The sequence below is a fragment of the Muscardinus avellanarius genome, assembly GCF_963383645.1.
Source record: "Muscardinus avellanarius genome assembly, chromosome: 8".
In the NCBI taxonomy this organism is placed as follows: Eukaryota; Metazoa; Chordata; class Mammalia; order Rodentia; family Gliridae; genus Muscardinus; species Muscardinus avellanarius.
The window spans coordinates 71,019,953-71,043,445 of record NC_137794.1 but is presented as its reverse complement, the minus strand read 5'-3'; the positions used below and the strand labels follow the sequence as shown (position 1 = coordinate 71,043,445).

The following is a 23,493-nucleotide window of genomic DNA, read 5'->3' as shown; positions in this document are numbered from 1 at the left end:
ATGAGGGTCTAAGGTGAGTGCAGGAATCTCATCATGACTTCTGGTAAAGATTAAGTTGGATGACGTAGCTTTGCATGAATGAAATATGGGAACAGCTTGCTAAGTCCCTGCTCCCAGCTTAGGCCTTAGAACAACCCATGTAGGGGAAAGGCCATCTGCAGGGCAGACATTGCTGCCGCTTGCTGATTTTGTTGGAAAGGGAAGCATAAGGAAACCAAAGAGCTTCTTTCAAGATCTTCAGATTATCCTAGAGAATCGTGGTACAAAGGCTGCTGCCATGAGCAGGAGCTCATCTTTCTTTCTATGAGAGAATAGGGAGGGTAAGAGACAGCAGTATTTACTCAAGACCCATGGGGAGATACAGCGTGAGAAATGAGGAGGCATTTCACTAAACAATACAGTGCAATTTCATGTAGGAGAAAGTGCTAAAAAAAAAAAAAAGACAAAGCAGTGCGGGTGAGAAAGAACGCCTGGGGAGGCGACTCGTGTTAGATGGAGGGCTGGCCAAGGAAGACCTCTCTGAAAATGACGTTCATGCCGGGCTTGGAATAATACGAGGCAGGAAGCCACGCAAACGTGCAGGAATGAGTTTCCCAGAGAGAAGGAAGAGCAAGGACAACGGGCCTGCAGTGGCACTGAGCAGGGTTGATTAGAAGACTAGCTGAGTGGCTGGGATGCAGGGGGTGAGAGGGAGAGACGGAGAGGAGAGACACAGGAAGCCCAGGGGCTGGACCTTATAGGGTCATGGAGTCTGGGATAGGAGTGAAATACTTATTCTAAGTGTGACAGAAAGTCTTCACAGAATTTTTTTTTTCCATTTGCTTTATTTAATTTTGGTGCTGGGGATTGATCTCCAGCCCCAAATACCAGATTATACCCCAGCCCTATTTTATTTTTTATTTTGAAACAGGGCCTCACTAAGTTGCTGAAGGCCTTGCTAAGTTGCTGAGGCTAATCCTCCTATCTCAGCCACCTGAGTACTAGGATCACAGGCATGCATCACCCCACTCCTGGCATTAGTTAATTAATTATTATTTTTTGTGGTGCTGGGGATTGAACCCAGAGGCGTTAGACCTCTGAGCTACACCCCCAGCCCTATTTTATTTTATTTTTTATTTGGGAACAGGGTCTCACTCAGTTGATGTGAGCCTCACTGAGTTGCTGAGGCTGGCTTCAAACCTGTCATCCTTCTGTTTCAGCCTCCCAAGTACTGGGATTACAAGCATGCACCACCATACCCAGCTTATTAATTAATTTGTTTGTTTGTTTTGGTGGTACTGGAGATTGAACCCAGGAATATTCTATCTCTGAGCTATACTTTTAGCCCTTTTAATTTTTTTCTTTGACACAGGGTCTCACTAGGTTGCTGAGAGTTTTGCTACATTGCTGAGGCTGTCCTCAAACCAGCAATCCTCCTGTCTTAGCCTCCCAAGTACTGAGATTACATGCAAATGTTAACATGCTGGGCTCAGAGAGTTTTAAACAAATTTAAACAAACTGATTCAAGTTTAACATTTTTTATTCTGGCTATTGCACGCACAGGCTATGGGGAGAGATTGGCCAAAGGAAGCAGGGGGCTATCAGGAGTCCAAGGGTTATGGCGGAACCATGGCTCTGAAGACAGAGCCAATGTGGTTGTAGAATGGATTTGATGAGGAGGATGGAGGATGAAGCTGGGTAGCTTAGAATTTCCAGTTTGAACGCCTGAGTACTGCTTTTTTCTTTTTTTCCAGTACTGGGAAAGGAACCCAAGGGCGTTCTACCTTCAAGCTACACCCCAGCCCTATTTTTTCTTCTTTATTTTGAAACAGAGTCTCACTGAGTTGCAAAGGGCCTCACTAAGTAGCTGAGGCTGTCTATGAACTGTGATCCTCTTGTCTTAGCCTCCCAAGTGCTGGGATTACAAGTGTGCGCCACCACGACCAGCTTGCTTTGGTATTTACTAAGACTGGGTAAGACTGGTGGGAGGGCAGCTTTAAGGCTTTTTTGTTTGTTTGTTTGTTAATTTTTGGTACTGGGGATTGAACCCAGCATATTCTACCTTCTATCTACACTCTCAGCCCTACTTTATTTTTATTTTAAAACAGGGTTTCACTAGGTTGATGAGCGTCTCACTATTTGCTGAGGCTGTCCTCAAACCTGTGATCCTTCTGTCTCAGTAAGTAGTGGGATTATAGGCATGCACCACCATCCAGACAGAAGGTCTGTTTTGACCAAGTAAAATTTGAGACTCCTACCAGAGATCCAAATAGAGTTGTCACAGATGCAATTAAATGTATAAATTTGGAACTCAAGGGGTAGTTTGAAGATACCTGAAATATCAGTGTGGGGGTTATTCCCATGTAGATGTGATTTCAAGCCATGGGCCTGGCAGTGATAGGATAAGAATGAATGTAGGTTGGAGAGAGGAGAGAAAGTGTTAGCCCAGGGGCATCCCAGTGCTTGGTGGCCAGGAACAGGAGGAGGGGACAGCAGAGGGCACCAAGTAGGAGCAAACTCTGGAGCCCATGGTGTATGTAAGCTAAGTGATGAAAGTGTTTTAAAAATGGGGTGATTGACTATGATACAGTCACATTATCTCTGGAAGTGCCAAAGCCATCTTTTCTGCTATATTACAGCTTTGCCATTTTCCAAACATTTATTTATTTATTTATTCATTCATTTATCATTTTTGGTACTAGAGATTGATCTCAGGAGTATTCTACCTTAGAGCTATACCCCTAGCTTTTTAATTTTTTATTTATTTAATTTTTTTGCAGTTCTGAGGATTGAAAACAGGAGCATTCTACCTCAGGGCTAGACTCTCAGCCCTATTTTTTATTCTTTATTTTCAAACTAAGTTGCAGAGGGCCTCACTAAGTAGTGGAGGTTGTTCGCCAACCGATGATCCTCCTGTCTCAGCCTCCCAAGCACTGGGATTATAAGCGGGCACCACCCATGCCTGGTTTATTTTTTATTTTTGTTTTTTAATTTTTGCAGTACTTGGGGATGGGATATATTCCAGATTGGAGCAGAATATATGACCCTGTCTTGCTTTAAGCAATGCCTCATGTTCTCCAACAGTGCTGAACTGTATTCTAGCACTGGAGAGATATGGTGGTCCAGGACCCACGGCTGCTCAAATCACAGTTATGAAGAAGGCAAGTTTGGCTTTCCATTTCTGGGCCTTTCTTTTGAAAATGCAAGCCCACATCCCCTCTAGGTCTTCTAGACCCTACTGGGTATCTTTCTCATGGAAAGCATTCTCATGTTTTAGATCCTCCTGGTTTTTTTTTTAATGCCATATCAGTACGTAGAAGCTTATCTGTTTTGATTTTATTGCTGTATACTCCCGTTTTCTTATATCTCTGAGAATGATATGATTTTAGATCGTATAATTGCCTTTTTTGGCATTGGGGATGGAACCCAGGGGAATTCTATCACTGAGCTACAGCCCTAGACCTGTTTTATTTTTTATTTTGGAGCAAGGTCTTGTCAAGTTGCTGAGAGTATTGTCAAGTTGCTAAGCCTGTCCTTGGACCTGCAACCCTCCTGTCTCAGCCTCCCAAGTAATGAGGTTACAGGTGTGTGCTATCATGCCTGGCTCTGTAATTGCCTTTTAACTGGGGTTTTTCAAAAGACAATTCTTTTTTTTTTTTTTTTTTTTTTCGGCACTGGGGATGGAACTCAGGAACATTCTACCTCTGAGCTACATACCCAGCCCTAGTTTTTATTCTTTATTGGAAACAGGGTCTCATTGAGTTGCAGAGGGCCTCACTAAGTAGCTGAGGCTGTCAGCGAACTGAAATCCTTCTGTCTCAGCCTCCCAAATGCTGGGATTACAAGTGTGCGCCACCATGCCCGGCTTCAAAACACAATTCTATTTCTCCTTCTCTTCCTCCTCCTCCTCCTCCTCCTCCTCCTCCTCCTCCTCCTCCTCCTCCTCCTCCTCCTCCTCCCCCTCCTCCTCCTCTTCCTCCTGTGTGTGTGTGTGTGTGTGTGTGTGTGTGTGTGTGTGTGTATTTTACTGGGCACTGAACCCAGGGGGCTTTCTACCTCTGAACTACACCCTCAGCCATTTTTATTTTGAAACAGGTTCTTGCTAAGTTGCTTACAGTCTCACTAAGTTGCTGAGGCTGGCCTCAAATCTGAAGTCCTCCTGTCTCAGCCTCTCAGTGACAGGGATGGCAGGTTCAGAAGAAAGTTGTTTAGCCAAGAGGAATGGTTGTTAGACAAGAAATCCCAGCGTTTCAGAGAGGATTTTTTTTTATTGTTGTTGTTGCTCTTGTTGAAAATATTTGCCCAATAATTAATAGTACAAAGGTGGCATTTAACTTGCTTGGAATGGAGCAGATCATGTCTGGGCACTGATTCTTATGAATCCGTTTTTTTTTTTTTTGACATCTTGATTCTAATTCAGTGGGAGATAATTCCCTCTTTCCTGTTCACAAAAGTGATGATACAATGAACTGAGCAGTGACACAAAGTGCCAGTGTTTGTTAAAGACTAGTCTGAGTGTTTGCAAGGGACTGTATCATAGAAAGGTTGAGAGACCAATACAGAGGGCATTTATTTATTTATTATAAATTAATTAATTAATTTTATTTTTTGTGGTACTGGGGCTGGAACTCAGGGGCTTTTCTACCTCCAGGCTACACTCCCAGACCTATTTTATACTTTATTTGGAAACAGGGTCTTACTAAGTTGCTGAGAGCCTCACTAAGTAGCTGAGGCTGGCTTCGAATCTGTGCAATCCCCCTGTCTCAGCCTCCCAAGCGCTGGGATTACAAGCGTGCATTAACAGCGTGCAGTGTGAAGGCTGACCTGCCTCATTCCTTCCAACTCGGGGGAGCCAGAGGTGAGGCAGAGCATTTGCCTAGAGAGTCCAGAGGGAGAGAAGTCTGCCCAAGAGCAGGGTGACATCAAAGTGTGTCTCTCTATGGAGAGGAAACATAAGGATGTGGATTCAGGGGGAGGAGGCATGAAAATTAGGGGAGGCGTGGATGAAGCGAGGCTCTCGGATCATTGGTTTGCTTTTCTGTTCTTTGCTGCTTTGGCAATGCCTGGGGACTATGAATGAATGTCCGTGTGACTAGTGCTCCCTTCACCCTGCTGAGACTCAGTCCTCCTGGATTCCCAGGGACTTTCTGGGGTAAGGAGGTAGAGTCTGCGTCACCAGAGCTGATGGTGATAAAAGTGAAGTAGACGGCTTATCTCAGTCCACATCTGCAGGTGAAACCGGTCAGGCCACAGCTCGAGAGTGAGAAAGCCGCAGGTTTACTATTTTCATCTTGTTAATCATTGACTCCAGTTTGTTCAGCTTCTGTTCTGCTTCCTAACCTGGTTCCATCTCTGAATTAACTCCTTTTAGGTCTCTGGATATTTTCAACAGCACTTTAAAAAATATTTATCCTATTTCATGTACTTTAAAAATTATATTTCATAAGTTTGAAGTGAAGAAAATAACATTTGAAAGAGTCTTTTGGGGGAACTCTATTACTTAACTAGTGTAACTTCAGGACCAAGAGTTACAGCTCATAGATTCTTATCATCTCCCCCCGCCACCTATTTTTTAATTAAAATATTCTGTTAATTCTCATGAACTGCAATATTTTCCTGTCCTGTTTTAAGAACATGGACTCTGCACGACTTCATTCTCGTGCCGTTGTCATTCTCTCTTTCAGTTCCTGAAACTGCTCCTTTCATTAAGAACATCGAAAGCTCAAGTCCAGACACTGTGGAAGTCAGCTGGGCTCCCCCCCAGTTCCCAGGGGGACCTATATTAGGTTATAACTTAAGGCTAATCAGCAAAAACCAAAAGTTAGATTCAGGGACACAAAGAACCAGTTTCCAGTTTTACTCCACTTTACCAGACACCACCTACAGGTAAGACCAAGATGTGCCAAGGCAGATGGGCTCAGCGCAGCTGCAGGTGTGATCATTACTCAAAAATACAGCTTAAGATTAAATGTACTTGGAGATGTGCCACTGACTCCATGCTGTTGGGTGGAAGTTACGGTTTTTCTCAAGCTCTATGCATCATATGAGGGCACATAATCCTAAGCAAAAATATCTTCAAATGTATATTTGTAAATATAAGCTAATAAAAATAACAAAAATGACAGGAATGTCATTTCCTCATTTGACCCAACATGAAAAAAGGAGGTAAAATTCTGTTAATGGTATTTTTATTAACCATTGGGGATCATTTTATGATTTAGCTTCTGTGGCATTTACTAAGGTATCTTTAAATGCGGGGAGGAGTGGGGGTCATGTAAATAGCAGACTTCGATGTTTGACCTCGGTGACCCTGAGTTGTGCTGTGAGGAAAGCAAACAAGGATGTGATTGATGGTCATTTTAGTGCTGAGCAGTGGCACTGAGTAACTAGATATGCGCACTGCCACATCATCCTTTAAATAGAAACGCTATTGCTCCTTCTAATTTTATCTGATGTTCACAATGCTATGTGAAACACATCTCTCTAAAATTTTTTTTGGAATAGGTTTTCTATTGCAGCAGTAAATGAAGTTGGCGAGGGGCCAGAAGCAGGATCTAGTATTACCACCTTATCCTCAGCAGGTACGGCCCAGGGTCGCTCCTTTTGTTCCCCAGGAATGAAGGGTGACAAGGGTGGGCTCTGAGGTCAGCGGTCCTGGGTCGTCTGGGAGACCTTAAGATCCCTTCTTTTCTGCCCAAGTCTATGTTGTCTTTTGGGTACTTGATAAGCTTTCAATTTTAAGTGACTCTTAAGTACTTGACAAATAGAACAACTGGTTAGATTGAGAGTTTTCACATTAGAATTTAGGAATTTTAAAAACAGAATGCAAACATGTAAGGATTTGAAAATCAGGGCCTCAAGTAAATCCTTATTTTCAACCGAAATCTCTAACAATTGCGATTCACAGTGATCAACTTCGGAGATACACACAGCCTTTCTGCCCTAATCCCCATTTTACATTATATATCATCATTTATCAGATATTTTTCCATGTTCCTTAATATTTTTAAGTATATCTGGACTTTAATAATTTTTAGTTTTACCATTTTGAATATTCAGTCTGCCAAATTATCTTTTGCTATTATTTCATAAGTACCATTCACTGACTTTAGTATTTTAACAATTTCCTGAGTGGTTGAATACTCTTTGTGTGATGCCTATGTGATCAAAATTATAAATGAAAATGCTTTTCAAGAAGCACTAGACATTTTCAAAAGAAACTAGTGTTTTTGGATAACACTCAGGGACTAAAAATTCTAGGAAGCTATTTTCTATTTTCACAAGAATTGCCTTTGCCGATTTGATTACCTCTTACCCTAGTCTGCAAACATCCATTGCAGTAGGTATTAGATATTAATTATCACTAGCCTTTAGTTTTTTGTTTTGTTTTTTTAATTTTTTGGCTGTTCTTAGGCTCTAGGAAAGGAGAGATATTTTTGTTATATAAGAAACATGTCCAAAGGGCAGGTTCAATATAGACCAGGCTTAAGGTTGTTATGTGATTATTGCATACCATTTATTAATTGGCTTGAAAGTGTTCATCAACCATGGCCCCTGCATGGGTCCCCAGTTGAGCAGTCTATCAAGCACAGTTCTGTAGCCCTCAACTTCGAGTTCTCTAAGAATTCTTTTCCTGCCTCAAAGGGAAAGGTACTGAAGACTATTCAGAGATAACAAATGTCTGCCTTTATGTGTGTGCTTTGTGAACAACTTGCTGGGGCTGGACCACTCCATCGAGCAAATGCTCATGGTTGGGGACTATGAGTTGAGCTTCTATTGAGGCAAGGATGTTGAGAATGGTGATATATCATGTGATGTTATTTTGGAGGTACCTACACATTAGTCCTATTTGACTGCCATTGTACTTTGAACCCCCAATCATGAAATAATGTAGATTATACCATAGATGAAATGTCCTAGTGCCTTAAAGTAAAATATGATAATTCTCTTTTTAAAAATTTTAATTATTTTTAATTATTTGTTTTTGTGCTTTTATTGGTGCATTATAGTCTCACATTATAATGTAAACGTAAATCATGTTGACAATGACTTACATGCACATGCTCTTGGTGTCTTCCCATTTCCTTTCCTCCCAATATGGGGTACCCAGATTGACGCTGGTATATATTCAAATGCTTTATAGTAGTATTTCTATTAATTATCCTGTCTTTCTCCACCCCTACCCTTATATCTCTTGCCTGGCTTCCCTGAAGTTTCTCCTCATCATCTGGAGTTTCTTTTGTATCCCAGTTACTCCCTATCCTATACATATTAAAGAAAACATAGGACCCTTCTCTCTTTGTTATGACCAGTCTATTTTAAGAAAGATTTCTCTTGCTTTGAATAGTGCTATTGGCATTTTTTTGTGTGTTACTACACGTACAATTGGTCTGTGTGCCTGCAAATCATGTCGTTTTTCAGTTCAAGAAGAGGAACAGTGGCTCTTTTTATCCAGAAAAACTTCTCTAAGAAAGAGATCTTTGAAACATTTAGTAGATGAAGCACATTGCCTCTGGTCAGATGCTATACACCATAATATTACAGGTCAGTATAAGAGAAAGAAATGCTTCCTTAGGGTGAAAAGAAAGATTTGGAGTTTTTGAAAGAAATACTTTTAGAAGAGAGAAATATTGAAAAAAATCCCAAATCAAAACAAACAATAAAACCCACCACAAACAAAACAAAAAATTATTTTATACTATTTATAGAATATATTTTTCTAATATATTCATACATATTTGAAGAATTTGGAATAACATGCTCTTCTAATGTATGTCTTCTATTTTTTTTTTTCCGGGTCTGGGGATGGAACCCAGTGGCATTTGACTTCTGAGCTACACCCCCTGCCCTATTTTTTATCCTTTATTTTGAAAAGGTCTCACTAAGTTGCAGAGAGCCTCACTAAGTAGCTGAGGCTGTCCACGAACCATGATCCTTCAGTCTCAGCCTCTCGAATGCTGGGATTACAAGCATGCACCACCACGCTCGGCTTGTATGTCTTCTATTTTGATCTCTTTATTAAACATTACAGAAATAAATTCTCTTCATGAAAGTTTTTTTTTGTCCTGGTTGTTATGAAATAATGTATATATAATATATGTGTATTTGCATGGTTCTTTTAGGAATATCAGTTAATATCCACCAGCAAGTGGTTTATTTCTCTGAAGGAGCTCTCATATGGGTGAAGGAGGCTGCCAACATGTCTGATGTGTCTGACCTGAGAATTTTTTACAGAGGTTCAGGATTAATTTCTTCCATCTCTATAGACTGGCTTTACCAGAGAATATACTTCATCATGGATGAACAGGTTAGCCTGAGAATTTAAAGTGAATAATTATATATTGATAGTGATATGCATATCTTGGTATGTTTAAAAGTGAAAATAATTCTCTCATTTGATAAATACTCAATGAATACTTACTTTGGACACTATATTAGTCACAAAACCTAAATCTGGTCTGCAAGAGAGTCTAGCCTTTATCTAGGACTAGTTCTGACTTACCATTAAACCATCTTTATTTGTAATTTTCCAGAGTAATGAGTTTATGTGATAATTCATCTGCCATAAAATAGTGGTGATTCCTGTGTTAACGTTAGGTAAAACTGCCCATCATGGTCAAAGTCAGCTGCAAACATTTAAAATTATGTAATTTTCTTTCAAACCAGGGAGTAGCTGTAGTAACTGATCTCTAAAAATATGATAGTGTAGCCGGGCGTGGTGGCGCACGCTTGTAATCCTCGTGCTTGGGAGGTTGAGACACACAGGTTCGAAGCCAGCCTCAGCTACTTAGTGAGGCTCTCAGCAACTGAGTGAGACAAACAAAATATAAAAAAGGTCTGGGAGTATAGCCCAGAGGTAGAAAGCCTCTGGGTTCCACCCCCAGTACCACCAAAAAAATAAAAATAAAAATAAAAATAAAAATAAAAATAAAAATATGATAGTGTTATGATATTTGAAAAGACACAATCTTGATGCATTTCATGTTCTATTTCTTTGGAAGGTACAGGCTTATCACAATGAGCAAAAGACCTCACAACATCTGGAAGCCTATAAGCTTGGATACAGCTTAAATGTTAATAATAGTTGGGGGCCTTTACAAGGCAGGAATATAAGATATACAATTGTCTTTTAAGGACTTCCCTTGTTTGGTTTGAAAAGTACTTAGTGATCAGTATAATTGCAAGCCCAGAACAGATGCTCAGGAAATACTTGTCAGCTGAATTAGGCATTAATTCTACTGATGTATTTTTGATTCTTTAGGTATGTGTCTGTGACTTACAGAACTGCTCAAATTTTGAGGAAATTACTCCGCCCTCCATTATCGCACCTCAAAAAATCGTGGCTGATTCCTATAATGGGTAAGGACTAGCCCTATAAATACAGGCTCTCTTCCATTGGCAGAAGTCTTTGTGAAACTTGCTTGCTCATGAAACACTGTGGCGCCAGATGAGCCAGTCTTATCTCAGGTAAATTTAATTAAAAATTTTAGGCAAAGTTTTTATTCTGTAGAGCCAGGAGAAATTTCTTTCAAATTGATAAACTTCTCCAGCAAAATGTGGGTATACAGGAAAAACCTTTTCTCAGAGGTTCAGGAACCTGGGTTTTAGTTCTGAATTTGTCACCACTTTGTAGAGGAACTTGATATCACATTGTCCCCCCAACCGTCCCAAGAGAGGCCCCTTCATTGTACACATGACTTTTGCTGAGCGTTTTGGCTCTATTTTACATCCCAGGTCTCATTCACACATCTTTCAAAGGGCCAATTTAGTTAGAAAACTGCTAGCATCAACCCTTCGAAAACAGATTTTGATGTCTAATAATGAGTATAAGTTTTCAACTACAAATAATATTTCCTCCCTCCCTCACAAAGGCCATGAACATATTTGAGCTCTGTTGTGCTGCTAAATTGCAGTATAATCTCACAGTGACTTTATGACTGTGACCATTGGTTTATCCAGCCACATAGGGAAGAGAATGCTCAGTTGGGTACTTTGGAGAATAAAATGAAGTATTCACTGTGAGTGTATTTTGTGAACTCTAAGTGTACATGAATGTGGAAGACGAAAACATAGGAAACTATTTTGGGGTTATCATTTCTTCAGTATGTCCAGAAAAATAACAAATTCGTAGCTAATATTCGAGGCTCATATAGGCAAGATTTAACATTATTCTTTCCTGTAGGAAGAAAGTTTTCATTTTGATTAAAAAAATATATAGCCCATAACATTTTATTGTCCAGAAATTAGCCTTTCTGAAAAAAATTGTTATTGCTTTATTTTTTATTTTTTTATTGTTTGTGGCACTGGGGATTGAACCCAGGGAGAGTCTCCCTTTGAGCTACTCCCCCAGCCCTATTTTATTTTTTATTTTGAAACAGGGTTTCACTAAGTTGCAAAGGGCCTCACTCCGTAGCTGAGGCTGGTGGTGAACCTGTATTCCTCCTATTTCAGGCTCCCAGGTACTGGGGTTACGAGTGCGCACCACCATGCTCAGCTTGTTATATTGCTTTAAAATCAAACTTTTTATATTATTTTAAAATTTACTGGAAAGCTGGGTGTGGTGGCACATGCTTATAATCCCAGTACTTGAGAGGCTGAGACAGAAGGATCACGGATTCTCGGACAGCCTTAGCTACTTGTGAGGTCCTCCACGACTTAGTGAGACCCTGTTTTGAAAGTAAGAATAATAATAAAAAAAAAAAAGGCTGCAGGCGTAGCTCAGAGGTAGAATGCCCCTGGATTCCATAAAAAAAAAAATTACTAGAGATTCATTTTCATCTTAGGTTTGAATGAATCACTAAATTTCACAGAATATTTTAAAATATGCTGTGATGTAGGATAGTTCCTTTGAACTCTCTAGATCTTATTTTTCTCATTTTAAAAAATCTGAGTCCATAAAATGTAACCTTGTTGTTTTTGTGTGTGTGTGTGTGTGGTACTGGGGGTGGAACCCAGGGGCTTTTCTAACTTCAGGCTATACTCCCAGACCTATTTTGTATTTTATCTCACTAAGTTGCTGAGGCTGGCTTTGAACCTGCGCGATCCTCCCGTCTCAGCCTCCCAAGAGCTGGGATTACAAGCGTGTGCCACCACGCCTGGCATAACCTTGTTATTTGCAGTAACACAAAGTGACTCATTCTTTGGATAATGAACTTCATCTACTAAGTCCTTCCCATGCATCCCGATGAGGTATTCTTTCTTTTTCATGAGGAGAAAATGGATTTGTGCTTAAATTTTGAAATATTACTAAAAATGATGGTGATAATTTGTATTTATGTTAATTTGCATATACTCATGTGTTTCTAACTGTATTACTTCCCATACTTCGTTTTATCCTTGTTCAGCCCTATAAGGTAAGTACTTTTATTAGATAAAGGAAGTGAAGCACAAGGGATTCAGTAATTATCCACATCACAGAGCTATTTTGCCATGGAACCAGTATGGACTTCTTGGCTCAGGGCCTATCCTGCAGCCATCTCCCCACGCCATGACAGGAAGGTTTCCAAAAATTGGCATGTAACTTTTAGCAGCAGTCCACGTAGGGTATTCTACAGGACATCTGATGTGGGTAGCAGTTTTTTCTCCTGGTACTGACAATATTTTCCTTTATTCTGTTATTTCTGCTCCGCTGACGTACTCCTTCATGGAGTCTGTGCTTGCTATAGACCCGAGCTCTCCTCCCCTCCCAGGTCTCCTTCCTTTCTAATCCTGTGTTTTCTCCTCTCACTCTGTCCTCCTTCCATCCCACAGTCTCCTCTCCTCCCTTCTGTTTCTCTTTCTTTTCCAGGTGGGGATGGGTGAAGGTCTGCGCTCCTTCCTGCTTCCCAGCAAGAATTCTCATCTTTATTCCACATATTTTTTTTCTTTTATCTACTCTGAAATTCCTCCAAATTCCATTAACAGTTTTAAATTTCGGGGGAAAACTCAGGCCTTGCTTGCCTGCTGTGACTTCCCTTGAGAAAAAAAGAAACCATATTCTTTATATTTCCAAATGGAGTGTCTATCTCAGGAAATGACATGAGCTGAGAAGCCTTGAGCATGTTGATGCAGAATTGGGATAGTCATCAAAAGGAGTAAGAGGGGACCGAGTAATGGCAATGCAGAATGATTTCCGAGTAATTACAATGCAGAATGATTTGACAGGTATGATGGGGGTTGTGATATTGTCAATACATAGGGTTGTGATAATTTATCAAACAAAACTATAGTTTTGTTAGCATGTGTCTTCATAATCACAAATTCTAAACTGGTTACATGCAAATTAATGATTTTATGCTTTAGTTAAAATTTAGCTCACATATTTGAATATCAGGGAAATATTTTATTGCAATTTTTACTTTTTTATTATTAAAAAATGGGCCGGGTATGGTGGTACACACTTGTAATCCCAGCATTTGGGAGGCTGAGACTAAAGGATCGCAGTTTGCAGACAGCCTCAGCTACTTAGGGAGGCCCTTTGCAACTAAATGAGACTCTGTTTTAAAAATAAAAAAAGACAGCCGGGTGTGGTGGTGCATGCTTGTAATCCCCGCGCTTGGGAGGCAGAGACAGGAGGATTGCGCAGATTCGAAGCCAGCCATGCTGGCTTAAAAGACCCTGTTTCCAAATAAAAAAAATAGAAAAAAATTGGTCTGGGAGTGTAGCCTGGAGGTAGAAGGGTTTCCAGGAACCCCAGTACCCCCCACCCCCCACACACACACAAGATGACATACCTCCTTTCCCTGAAGCTGGCTCCTGCTTATGTGTCGTCTTTGGTTCTTTCATTACTCCTTTCCCAGGTTGCTGGGTGGTCCTGTTCAGCCACCACGCCCAGCTTCTTCATGGATATAAAAATACAATTTTTGGAATCATCTGACTCATGGGGCGTCGTGGCATATGCTTGTAATCCCAGCATTCGGGAGGCTGAGACTGGAGGATTGCGGTTCGCAGACAGCCTCAGCTACTTAGTGAGGCCCTCTGCAACTCAGTGAGACCCTGTTTCAAAATAAAGAATGAAAAATAGGGCAGGGGGTGTAGCTCAGAGGTCGAATGCCCCTGGGTTCCATCTCCAGACCCCCAAAACAAAACAAAACAAAACAGAATCATCTGACTCAATTGTAGATTAAAACAAAATAGTTTAGACCACTACATGTGCAAATTAGTTATAATAAATAGTTGTAGCAAATGATAACAGCACAATTAAAAATCAATGTCTTAAATGTTCCATTTTCTTCCATTTATCATTTGTATGCATTAGAACATTTATTGATGGAATTAGACTTGAGTTTGTATATTTTGGAGGAAAGTGTTTTACAGTGATGTGACATAGTCAGCTGAGTAGTTTTTATATAATAGGCTTTTCCTTTGAGATCTTTAAAGACCCTTTAAGTTCTACAATTCCCTTAAAAGCCACTTGTAATAATTAAGAGATGGACCATTACAAGTGAGGCTAAAATTTTCCAACTTTTCAACTTTTAACTTAAACGAATAGAGCATATCTTTCAAATTGCCCTTTGCCCTTTTGCACTTTGGAAACTGTACTTAACAGCTCGAGAGATGCCCGATTCCGATTATGCAAAAGGTTAAAGCAATTAGCTGAGGAAATGGGTTGTCCACCTTGCACTGACTCACACCGGGGCTCTCGCTCCCACCCTAGGTATGTCTTTTATCTCCTGAGAGACGGCATTTACAGAGCGGCTCTCCCCGGGCCACCTGGCGGCGATGCTAACGCGGTGCGCATCGTGGGCAGCCACACCTTAAAGGATTTCTCGGTGAAGCCACAGTCCAAGCGAATCATTTACTTCAATGACACTGCCCAGGTCTTCATGTCCACATTTCTGGATGGCTCTGCTTCCCATCTGGTCCTGCCTCAGGTCGCCTTTGCCGACGTGAAGAGCTTTGCTTGTGAAAACAATGACTTCCTCGTGACCGATGGCAAGGCCGTCTTCCAGCAGGATTCGCTGTCTTTCAACGAGTTCATTGTAGGGTGTGACCTGAGTCACATAGAAGAGTTTGGCTTTGGTAACCTGGTCATCTTCAGTTCGTCTGTCCAGCCACATCCTCTCCCGGGCCGTCCGCAGCGGCTCTCGGTGCTGTTTGGCTCCCACCAGGCCTTGGTTCAGTGGAGGCCGCCGGCCCTCGCTATAGGAGCCAGTGAGTGCACTATCCAGGCAGCCGCCAGCCTTGCCGGGGCAGAGGGGCTCGAGCTGCTTGGCACTGGGATTCAATTTTTTTTTTTTTTTTTTTTTTTTTGGTGGTTCTGGGATTCCTGGAAACCCTTCTACCTCCGGGCTAGACTCCCAGACCTATTTTTATACTTTTTTATTTGGAAACAGGGTCTTTTAAGCCAGTGCACGTGGCTGGCTTCGAACCTGCGTGATCCTCCTGTCTACGCCCCCCAAGCGCGGGGATTATAAACGTGCGCCACCGCGCCCGACTGGGATTCAATTTTGAGAGTCCGCATCTAGTTAGTCATTAGCCAAAAGCAGCTACTTAGCTAAGCAAAAGTGTTTATACATTTGTTCTGCATTTTTTAGTTTTACAGTAGGAAGATCCCTATACTTTCCAGATTGATCCCAACAGAATATTTGACCATTTTTTGAGCATTTATTGGGAGCTAGAGCATTCTAGTTAGAGTGAGAATATTAGCCAGAAAAATAAAATTCATGGGCGGAGATCTTGCACAAATTTTAGCAATTCCCTAAAATTCTCTGAACTTGGAGTTCTGTCTCTGGAGAGGCAGGCCATAAGTGTGGCAGATAAGTAGGTGAACTTCAGAGCCAGCCTGCGTGGATTCCAGTGCTAATCTTGCCAACAAAATTACCCCAGCCAAGTTGCCTGATAGTGGACAACAATAGCAGAATGACCCTGGGCAAGTTGCTTAACTGCTCTCTGTACCTTGGTTTCTACAACTGGGAATGAGACTATTAATTATACCTTTTTATGGGACTGTCAGACAGATGAAATTAAGATATAAGGGAGAGCACTTAGAACAGAATCCAGCACAGAGACCAGTAAACTTTTTGGCAAAGGGCCAGATAGTAAACTATTTTAGCATTGTGTAAGATGTTCTCTGTTACAACTACTCAGCTCTGCATGTGGTATGAAAAAAGTCACAGACAATATGTGAATGAATAATCAAGGCTGTGCTCGAGTGCGACTTTATTGAGAGAAAGGCAGTGGGCCAGATTTGACCTGTGGCCATGATTGACCAAAGCCTGGTCCATAATGCAGTAGTATTTAGCAAACACTGGCTATTTTTTACTTGAAGACAAAGCCAATTAGGTCGGTTTGCTGCATATCTCTAAAATGTCTGAGAATGAATAGATATTTTTGTTTTTCCATACCAATTGGATTTCTTGGAGGTACTGTACAAACACCACAAACTATATTGGAGGCTCACTATCTAATATTTTTATGAAGAGCCTGGTTATACCTGGTAGTGTTACAGAGAAACCCCCAACCATCCCATGGAACCAAAGAGAGCCTTGACTAAAGGACAAGCTTAGTTTTGGGTGTGATGAGCCCATTTAGCCTTCAATAGGGCAAAATGAGCAGCCTAGCAGGTGTCCTGGCCTTATTGTCAAACTGATGATTAGTGGGGTCACGGGAACTACTGCCCAGTTGTTCTGCCATTTGAGATGAGGCTGTGGATGCATTATTGACCATCCTTGGTTGGTCCTGGCTGACGTCGGCAAGGTCAGCGATGTTGTACTCTTTTCCTTAGGTCTTACCGCCTGGCAGAACTGGACTTACGAAGTAAAAGTGTCAACTCAGGATCTTCCTGAAGTCACTCGCGTTTTCTTTAACATCAGTGGGACCACGCTCAATGTGCCCGAGCTGCAGAGTGCTACAAAATACAAGGTTTCTGTGAGAGCGAGTTCTCCCAAGGGGCCAGGCCCCTGGTCAGAGCCCTCGGTGGGTACTACCCTGGTGCCAGGTAAGAAAAAAAGAGGTTTAGCTCAGTGTCTTTTAAATGTGGTGGACTTAGCCGGGCGTTGTGGTGCACGCTTGTAATCCCAGCATTTGGGAGGCTGAGACAGGAGGATACGGTTCGCGGACAGCCTCAGCTCCTTAGTGAGGCCTTCTGCAACTCAGTGAGACCCTATTTCAAAATAAATATTAAAAAGTATAGGGCTGGGGATGTAGCTCAGAGGTAAAATGTCCCTGGGTTTCATCCCCTGTACCACACACACACACACACAGAAAAAAATGCAGTGAAGAAATGAGAATGAAATGTGTGTTGTAACCTCTCGAGAAAATTTTTTCTCCTGAGATGAGGAAAGCAAACAAAGCACTGCGCGATATATGCATTTCTCCCTTGCTATTTCAAACTTTCCAAGATATACTTGAAAAAATCGGGTTATCTTCTTCCTCATGGGTTTCCTTTTATTTCTCCCCCCTCACCCCTCTGTGGTATTGAGGACTGCACTCAGGGGCATCCCATCTCTAAGTATATCTCCAGCCTTTTAAAATTTTTTGTTTTGAAACAGGATCTCTCTAGGTTGCTCAGAATATTGCTAAATTACCTGAAATCCTCCTGTCTCAGCCTCCCAAGTACTGGGATTATAGGTGTGTGCCACGATGTCTGGCTATGATTTTTTTTTTTTTTAAATTTCGTGCTTTATTAAGCCATAGCATTTTTGAACTTTAAAGGTCTTGGAGAGATAAGTTGAGAGGCTATGAATTATGTTGAACTCCATCTTCTTGGCTGAAAAAGATGAAGGGCTAACGGTACCATTCATGCAACCTTTGCTATCATAACTACTACTGGGTGTTCTGAATGGAACCATTACCAACAGTAACTACAGCCAAAACTGTACCATGACCTAACGCCATTACAGAGGAATAGCACCATACATTTCTCTTCACATTCAGTTTTAAATAGTTATATGAGTCAGAATTAGCCAGGCATGGTAATGTGTATCTGGAATCCTAGTGCTTGGGAGGCTGAGACAGGAGGATCCCAAGTTTGAAGCCAGCTTCAGCACCTTTGTGGGACCCTGTTCAACATAAAAATAAAGAGGGTTGGGGACATAGCTCTGAGATAAAATGTCCCTAAGTTCAATTCCCAGTAATTAACTAACTCACACACACACACACACACACACGCACACACACACACACACACACACACACATCAGAAAGTACATTTAATATGATAGATGATTCTATTGAGATGCTATACTAACTCATTCTTCTACAGTATTTTTCAAAATGTTGACGTTGTTTTATTTTACAGAAGAAATCTTATGGTATAAGATGTGAACCTAAAACGTATGCTTTCTGTAGTCTTTTTTTTTTTTTTTTTTTTTTTTTTACCAAACAGCTACTGAACCACCATTCATCATGGCTGTGAAAGAGGATGGACTTTGGAGTAAACCTTTAAATAGCTTCGGCCCAGGGGAGTTCTTATCTTCTGACATAGGAAATGTTTCAGGTACACACCCTTCTTCACTTAGATGGCAGGTTTCTCCTTGTTTGGTTTTCCAAGTAATTTATTAAATGAGAAGAATTGACGGCTTTTCTACTAGGTCAATAGTGAAAGGAAGAAGTATTGACTTTGATGATACTGCAGTGATATTGTTAAGAACATGTCAGTTTTAACATATAAATGCTATTTATTAATTCACAGAATGTGAAGTTATTTATTGATTCATGTCCTATCCAGCAAGGCTTTAATATAATGCTCATGTATTTTAATCTATCAATGTCATTTTGTAGTAATAGCCTATCTTATTTTGCTAAGACAGTTCTTAAGTAATATACTATGAGTTTCCTATAAGACTGAAGCAAGGAACTATTGCATAGCATTCTAAATAAGGCATAAGAAAGAATTTGGTGAAGAAAGGCATGGTGGCACACACCTGTAATCCCAGGACTTGGGAGGCCAAGACAGGAAGATTGTGGGCTCAAGATCAGCCTCAACAACTTAGACCTTATTAATTTATAATAAAAAATAAAAAGGGCTGGAGGGTGTAGCTCAGGGGCAAAATGTTCCTGGGTTCAATCCCCAGTATAAAAAGAAAAAAAAAAAAAGGAATTTGTTAAAAGGATGACTATAGCCGAGAATGCTGACACACGCTTGTAATCCCAGTGCTTGGAAGACTGAGACAGGAGGATTGCGGGTTCACAGCCACCCTCAGCTACTTAGTGAGGCTCTTCACCACTTAGTGAGACTCTCCTTATTTCACAATAAAGAATAAAAAATAGGACTGGAGATGTAGCTCGGAGGTAGAATGTGTCTCTCTGGGTTTAATCCTGAGTACTGCAAAAAAAAAAAAAAAAGTGATTATTAAGTAATGAATGGGTAATTTTGCCTAGAAGTCTCTATTCCAAGGTGATATAGCAGTGATCTTGCCTGAAGATGACAACTTCTATAATTAATCATGTTATCTATTAGTTTGGCTATTAAAAGTATATTTTCTACCAATGTGGGAGCTACACTGAAGAGGCAGTGTGATACACAACTACACTTTGGAGTCGGCTGGAATCTGAGCTTCCTTTCTTGTTAGCTGTGAGGCCTCAAGACAAAATAGATAATACCACCAAACCTCAGGTTAACTAAAAGTTAATTCTTACTTTCATAGTTTTGTCTTAGGAGTTAAATTAGATATGTAAAAGATTCAGGATAACGTTTGACAGAAATGGGCAAGGAGCCCCCCCTCCCCCCCCCGCATACACATAATGAATCTGAGCTTACATTACTGAAATATTCTTGACAGACCCCTGAAGTTCTAGTGTACCTCAGTATGTGCTTTAAAATTATGTTGAGGTGCTCATGTGATTTGTTGGCTCACACTGTTTTTTTTTTTCCTATATGAAAACTAACTGCTAATGACCTTTCGCCTTTGATTGGAGACATGGATTGGTATAACAACAGCCTCTACTACAGTGACATGAAAGGTGATGTTTACGTGCGGCTGCTCAATGGGACAGACATCTCGGAGAGTTATCACCTACAGGACATCGCAGGAGCAGGGGCTTTGGCCTTTGAGTGGCTGGGTCACTTTCTCTACTGGGCTGGAAAGACATATGTGGTAAGTTAAAGGTTGGCATCCCAAGTGCTAGAAGACAAGGCCTGTCCACCTCAGCGACATGCATGGCTTTGTCTTGATTTTTTTTTATACTTGAATAACGTTTATGCTACTATTTACTTAATGTTTGTCTCAAAACCTACTTAGTTTCTTTTTTTAAAAATTATACTGGGGATGGAACCCAGGGGCATTCTACCTCTGAGCTACACCCCCAGCCCTATTTTTTATTCTTTATTTTGAAACAGGCTCTCACTGAGTTGCAAAGGGCCTCATTAAGTAGCTGAGGTTGGCTACGAACCCGATCCCCCTGTCTCTACCTCCTAAGTGCTGGGATTACAAGCAATGAAAAACATTTTGAAATGAAAATGAAATGAAAAACATTTGGTACTGGGGATTGAATCTAGGGGTATTCTACCTTTCACCTTACCTCCAGCCCTTTTTCTTTTGAAACAGGGTCTCTCTAAATTGCTGAGGCTGGCTCTGAATCTACAATTTTCCTCTCTCAGCCTCCCAAATACTGGGATTATAAGGGTACACCACTACACTTGCTGCAAATGAAATTCTGTATCACTATTGTGTGTGCTAGTTATATATTTTCATTAATATCTTAAAATAGATACCATTAAAACGCTCACCTGAGGGTCTGTGGGCTGGTTGGTGGTAAGATAACAGATGCCAAAAGCTGATTCAAGGAAACTAGGTGAAGAGATGATTTTTAAAGGCACAGACAGGGCTAGGAAAAATGAACAGGGGCTAGCAAATTAGCCCCTGGGCTAACAACTGTGGGAAGATATGAGCCAGCTGTGAAGAGGCAAGAGAAGGTGACGAGGGCTATAGCTGTAGGAGAGCCGCTGATAAGGGCTGAGACTTAAGACAGAGAACCAGCACTCTCAACATGTATGGTCTGGCCAGGAGTGAGCAGGGGCATACATACTCCAAGCCCTCTTTCCTCCTGCCTGCTGAACATCCGCTGGGTGAACCTCACCAGAAGCCAGAGAACAAGGGATCTCAGTTGGTGCTGCCCATAGACACCAGCGTCTGGGGACACAAATGGGCGTGGAGAGGGATGAAGACTGGACCTCTGGCAAAAGAAAGACATCTAGTGCACTGTGCAGTGGCACACTGTGAAGAAAAGAATGATGGCCTGACAAATAAAAAAAAAATGTGGTACTGAAGTCAGACTTGGTGGTCCATGCCTGTAACCCCAGTACTTGGGAGGCTGAGACAGGAGGGTCACAGGTTTAAGGCCAGTCTCAGCTACTTATTGAGGCCCTCCACAACTTAGTGAGACACTGTTTCAAAATAAAAAATAAAATAGGGCTGGGGGTATATCCCAGAGGTAGAATACCCCTGGATTTAATCCTCAGAATCACACACACACACACACACACACACACACACACACACACACACACACACGTGGTACTGCAATTGTTTTCTAGTTAGGAGGACTCTTGCCCCTTCGTTCATTTACTCAATAACTTATTACAATGTGTTGAGAGTCTTGAGAACATGCATGTTAGAATAGGAAGTCAATAGCAGACATGTCCCTACTCTGTAAAAAACAGCTTTATAGAGATATAATTCACATGCCACAAAATCCACCCATTTAGTACGTAGAATTCAGAGGGTTTAGTATTTTTAGTGCTGTGCAACCATCACCACTTGTCCCAGGTATTTTAGGACATATGAAATACACATGTGAAACAAGAGAAGAAGCACACAAAGCAGTGTGGCAGAGCAGTGGCAAAGAATCTGCTGTGGTCTGAATTCATAGGTGCCAAGAACAGGGAAGGGGATGGAGTCCAGTGGGGATGCTCAGAGTGCTTCACAACGTGGTTTAGTTTAAAAATAGTTTTGAAGGAAGTGGAAGAGTAGATATTAAAAACCGGTTTCAAATATTTGTTTATTTTTTAGTTGCTTAACTCCAGGACAGATTGCTCAACCTTGTTTAATCCAGTTTACTGGTGAGGAAAAAAAAAAAAAAGAAAGAAATATCAATTCCTTATAGGCTTACTGCAAGTATCACAGGATGTAATATTGCAGATAAAAATTATGGTGCCTGACACAGAATGTGTACTCAGTAATGTCAACAATTAATATCAGGGACTTATGTGTTAGAGAGGAGCAATGAGAGAGGTTGTCATTTATAAAAACACACACGTCTCTTTCAAGAGTTTAATCAAATAAGTACTTATACCTGAGTTTTTCGATTGGCTGTATGGTTAGAAATACAGGATATTTTAACTCAAAATAAGTTTACTTCACTTTAGAGACATGAAAAGAGATAAGTTACATGAAGGTAGGTTTTATGTCTGGTTGTTTGTTATGTTTCCGAGGCTTGGCACACCACCTAGCACACAGTGTTGAAAAGTATGGAATGGATGGGCGGATGAATAAATAGATGGATGAATGGATGGATGCATTTACTAATGATTGCAGTAAGCCTCTAGGCATAATATTGTCACTTGAAAATCTTTAACTGGCCACACTGTTATGTTTTCTAGATACAAAGGCAGTCTGTGCTGACGGGGCACACAGACATCGTGACTCATGTGAAACTGCTGGTGAACGACATGGTGGTGGATTCGGTTGGCGGCTATCTCTACTGGACCACACTCTACTCAGTGGAAAGCACCAGACTGAATGGGGAAAGTGCTCTTATACTACAGGCACAGCCTTGGTTTTCTGGGAAAAAGGTGACAAATTGAAAATAAGATCTCATCATCTTATATTACTAACTGGTGCTATTGTATGGTTATATGAATACTATCTCTGTTTATTGTGAGTAGTTGGGGTAGAATCCTAAAGGAAACACTATTACAGTAAGATCTGGGTATAAAAATTCCTCAGCCATATATGATAGTCTTAATTGATTATATAAATTTATATGTATGTGTATGTGTACACACACACACACACACACACACACACACACACACACACACATCACCCCCAGGCTTTTGTTTGTTTTTAAACAGGGTCTCACTAAGTTGCTGAAGGTTTCACTTAGTTGCTGAGGCTGACCTCAAACCTGTGATCCTTCTGTCTCAGCTTCTCAAGTACTGGGATTACAGGTGTGGACCACCATGCCTGGCTTATAAATTCATCTATAATATGAACGTTTTTGTAGTTTGATATGTCTTGAGTGGATTATACTTGACAACTTTTTACTTACTGTTTTTATTGACTATTTTAGAGCTTCTTGTTGGTTGGTGATTAGATGTTTTATTATTTTTAATCAGTTTTGGGTAGTAACTATTCTAAAAACTGTACAAATCCTAGGCAAATTATTTGACTCATCTGTATCTGTTTCCTAATATAAAAATGGGACTATTAGCAGTTATTTTACCTCTTAGGGTTGTTATAAAGTTTGGATGAGACAATTCACGTGACATAGTGGGAATAGTTTCAGGCATGTGGGAAATGTATGAAGCTCTTATTATTGTAACTCAATCTGAAAAATATCATATATAGAAACATTTCAAAAACAAACATT

At 40.8% G+C, this 23,493-nt stretch overlaps 1 protein-coding gene across 2 annotated transcripts in view; it reads left to right on the top strand.

Annotated features, from left to right (window-relative positions):
* Positions 1-23,493, top strand: part of ROS1 (ROS proto-oncogene 1, receptor tyrosine kinase) — a gene marked incomplete at both ends in the record, with an annotated part of 148,486 nt that overhangs the window by 27,204 nt on the left and 97,789 nt on the right. For both annotated transcript variants that reach the window (XM_080700734.1, XM_080700733.1), the window contains 10 exons: positions 5,664-5,865; positions 6,484-6,560; positions 8,401-8,523; positions 9,102-9,286; positions 10,241-10,338; positions 14,615-15,111; positions 16,685-16,897; positions 18,287-18,397; positions 19,819-19,997; positions 22,502-22,693. In XM_080700734.1, coding sequence (XP_080556860.1) covers positions 5,664-5,865; positions 6,484-6,560; positions 8,401-8,523; positions 9,102-9,286; positions 10,241-10,338; positions 14,615-15,111; positions 16,685-16,897; positions 18,287-18,397; positions 19,819-19,997; positions 22,502-22,693 — 1,877 coding nt within the window. The remainder of the gene's footprint in view (positions 1-5,663; positions 5,866-6,483; positions 6,561-8,400; positions 8,524-9,101; positions 9,287-10,240; positions 10,339-14,614; positions 15,112-16,684; positions 16,898-18,286; positions 18,398-19,818; positions 19,998-22,501; positions 22,694-23,493) is intronic.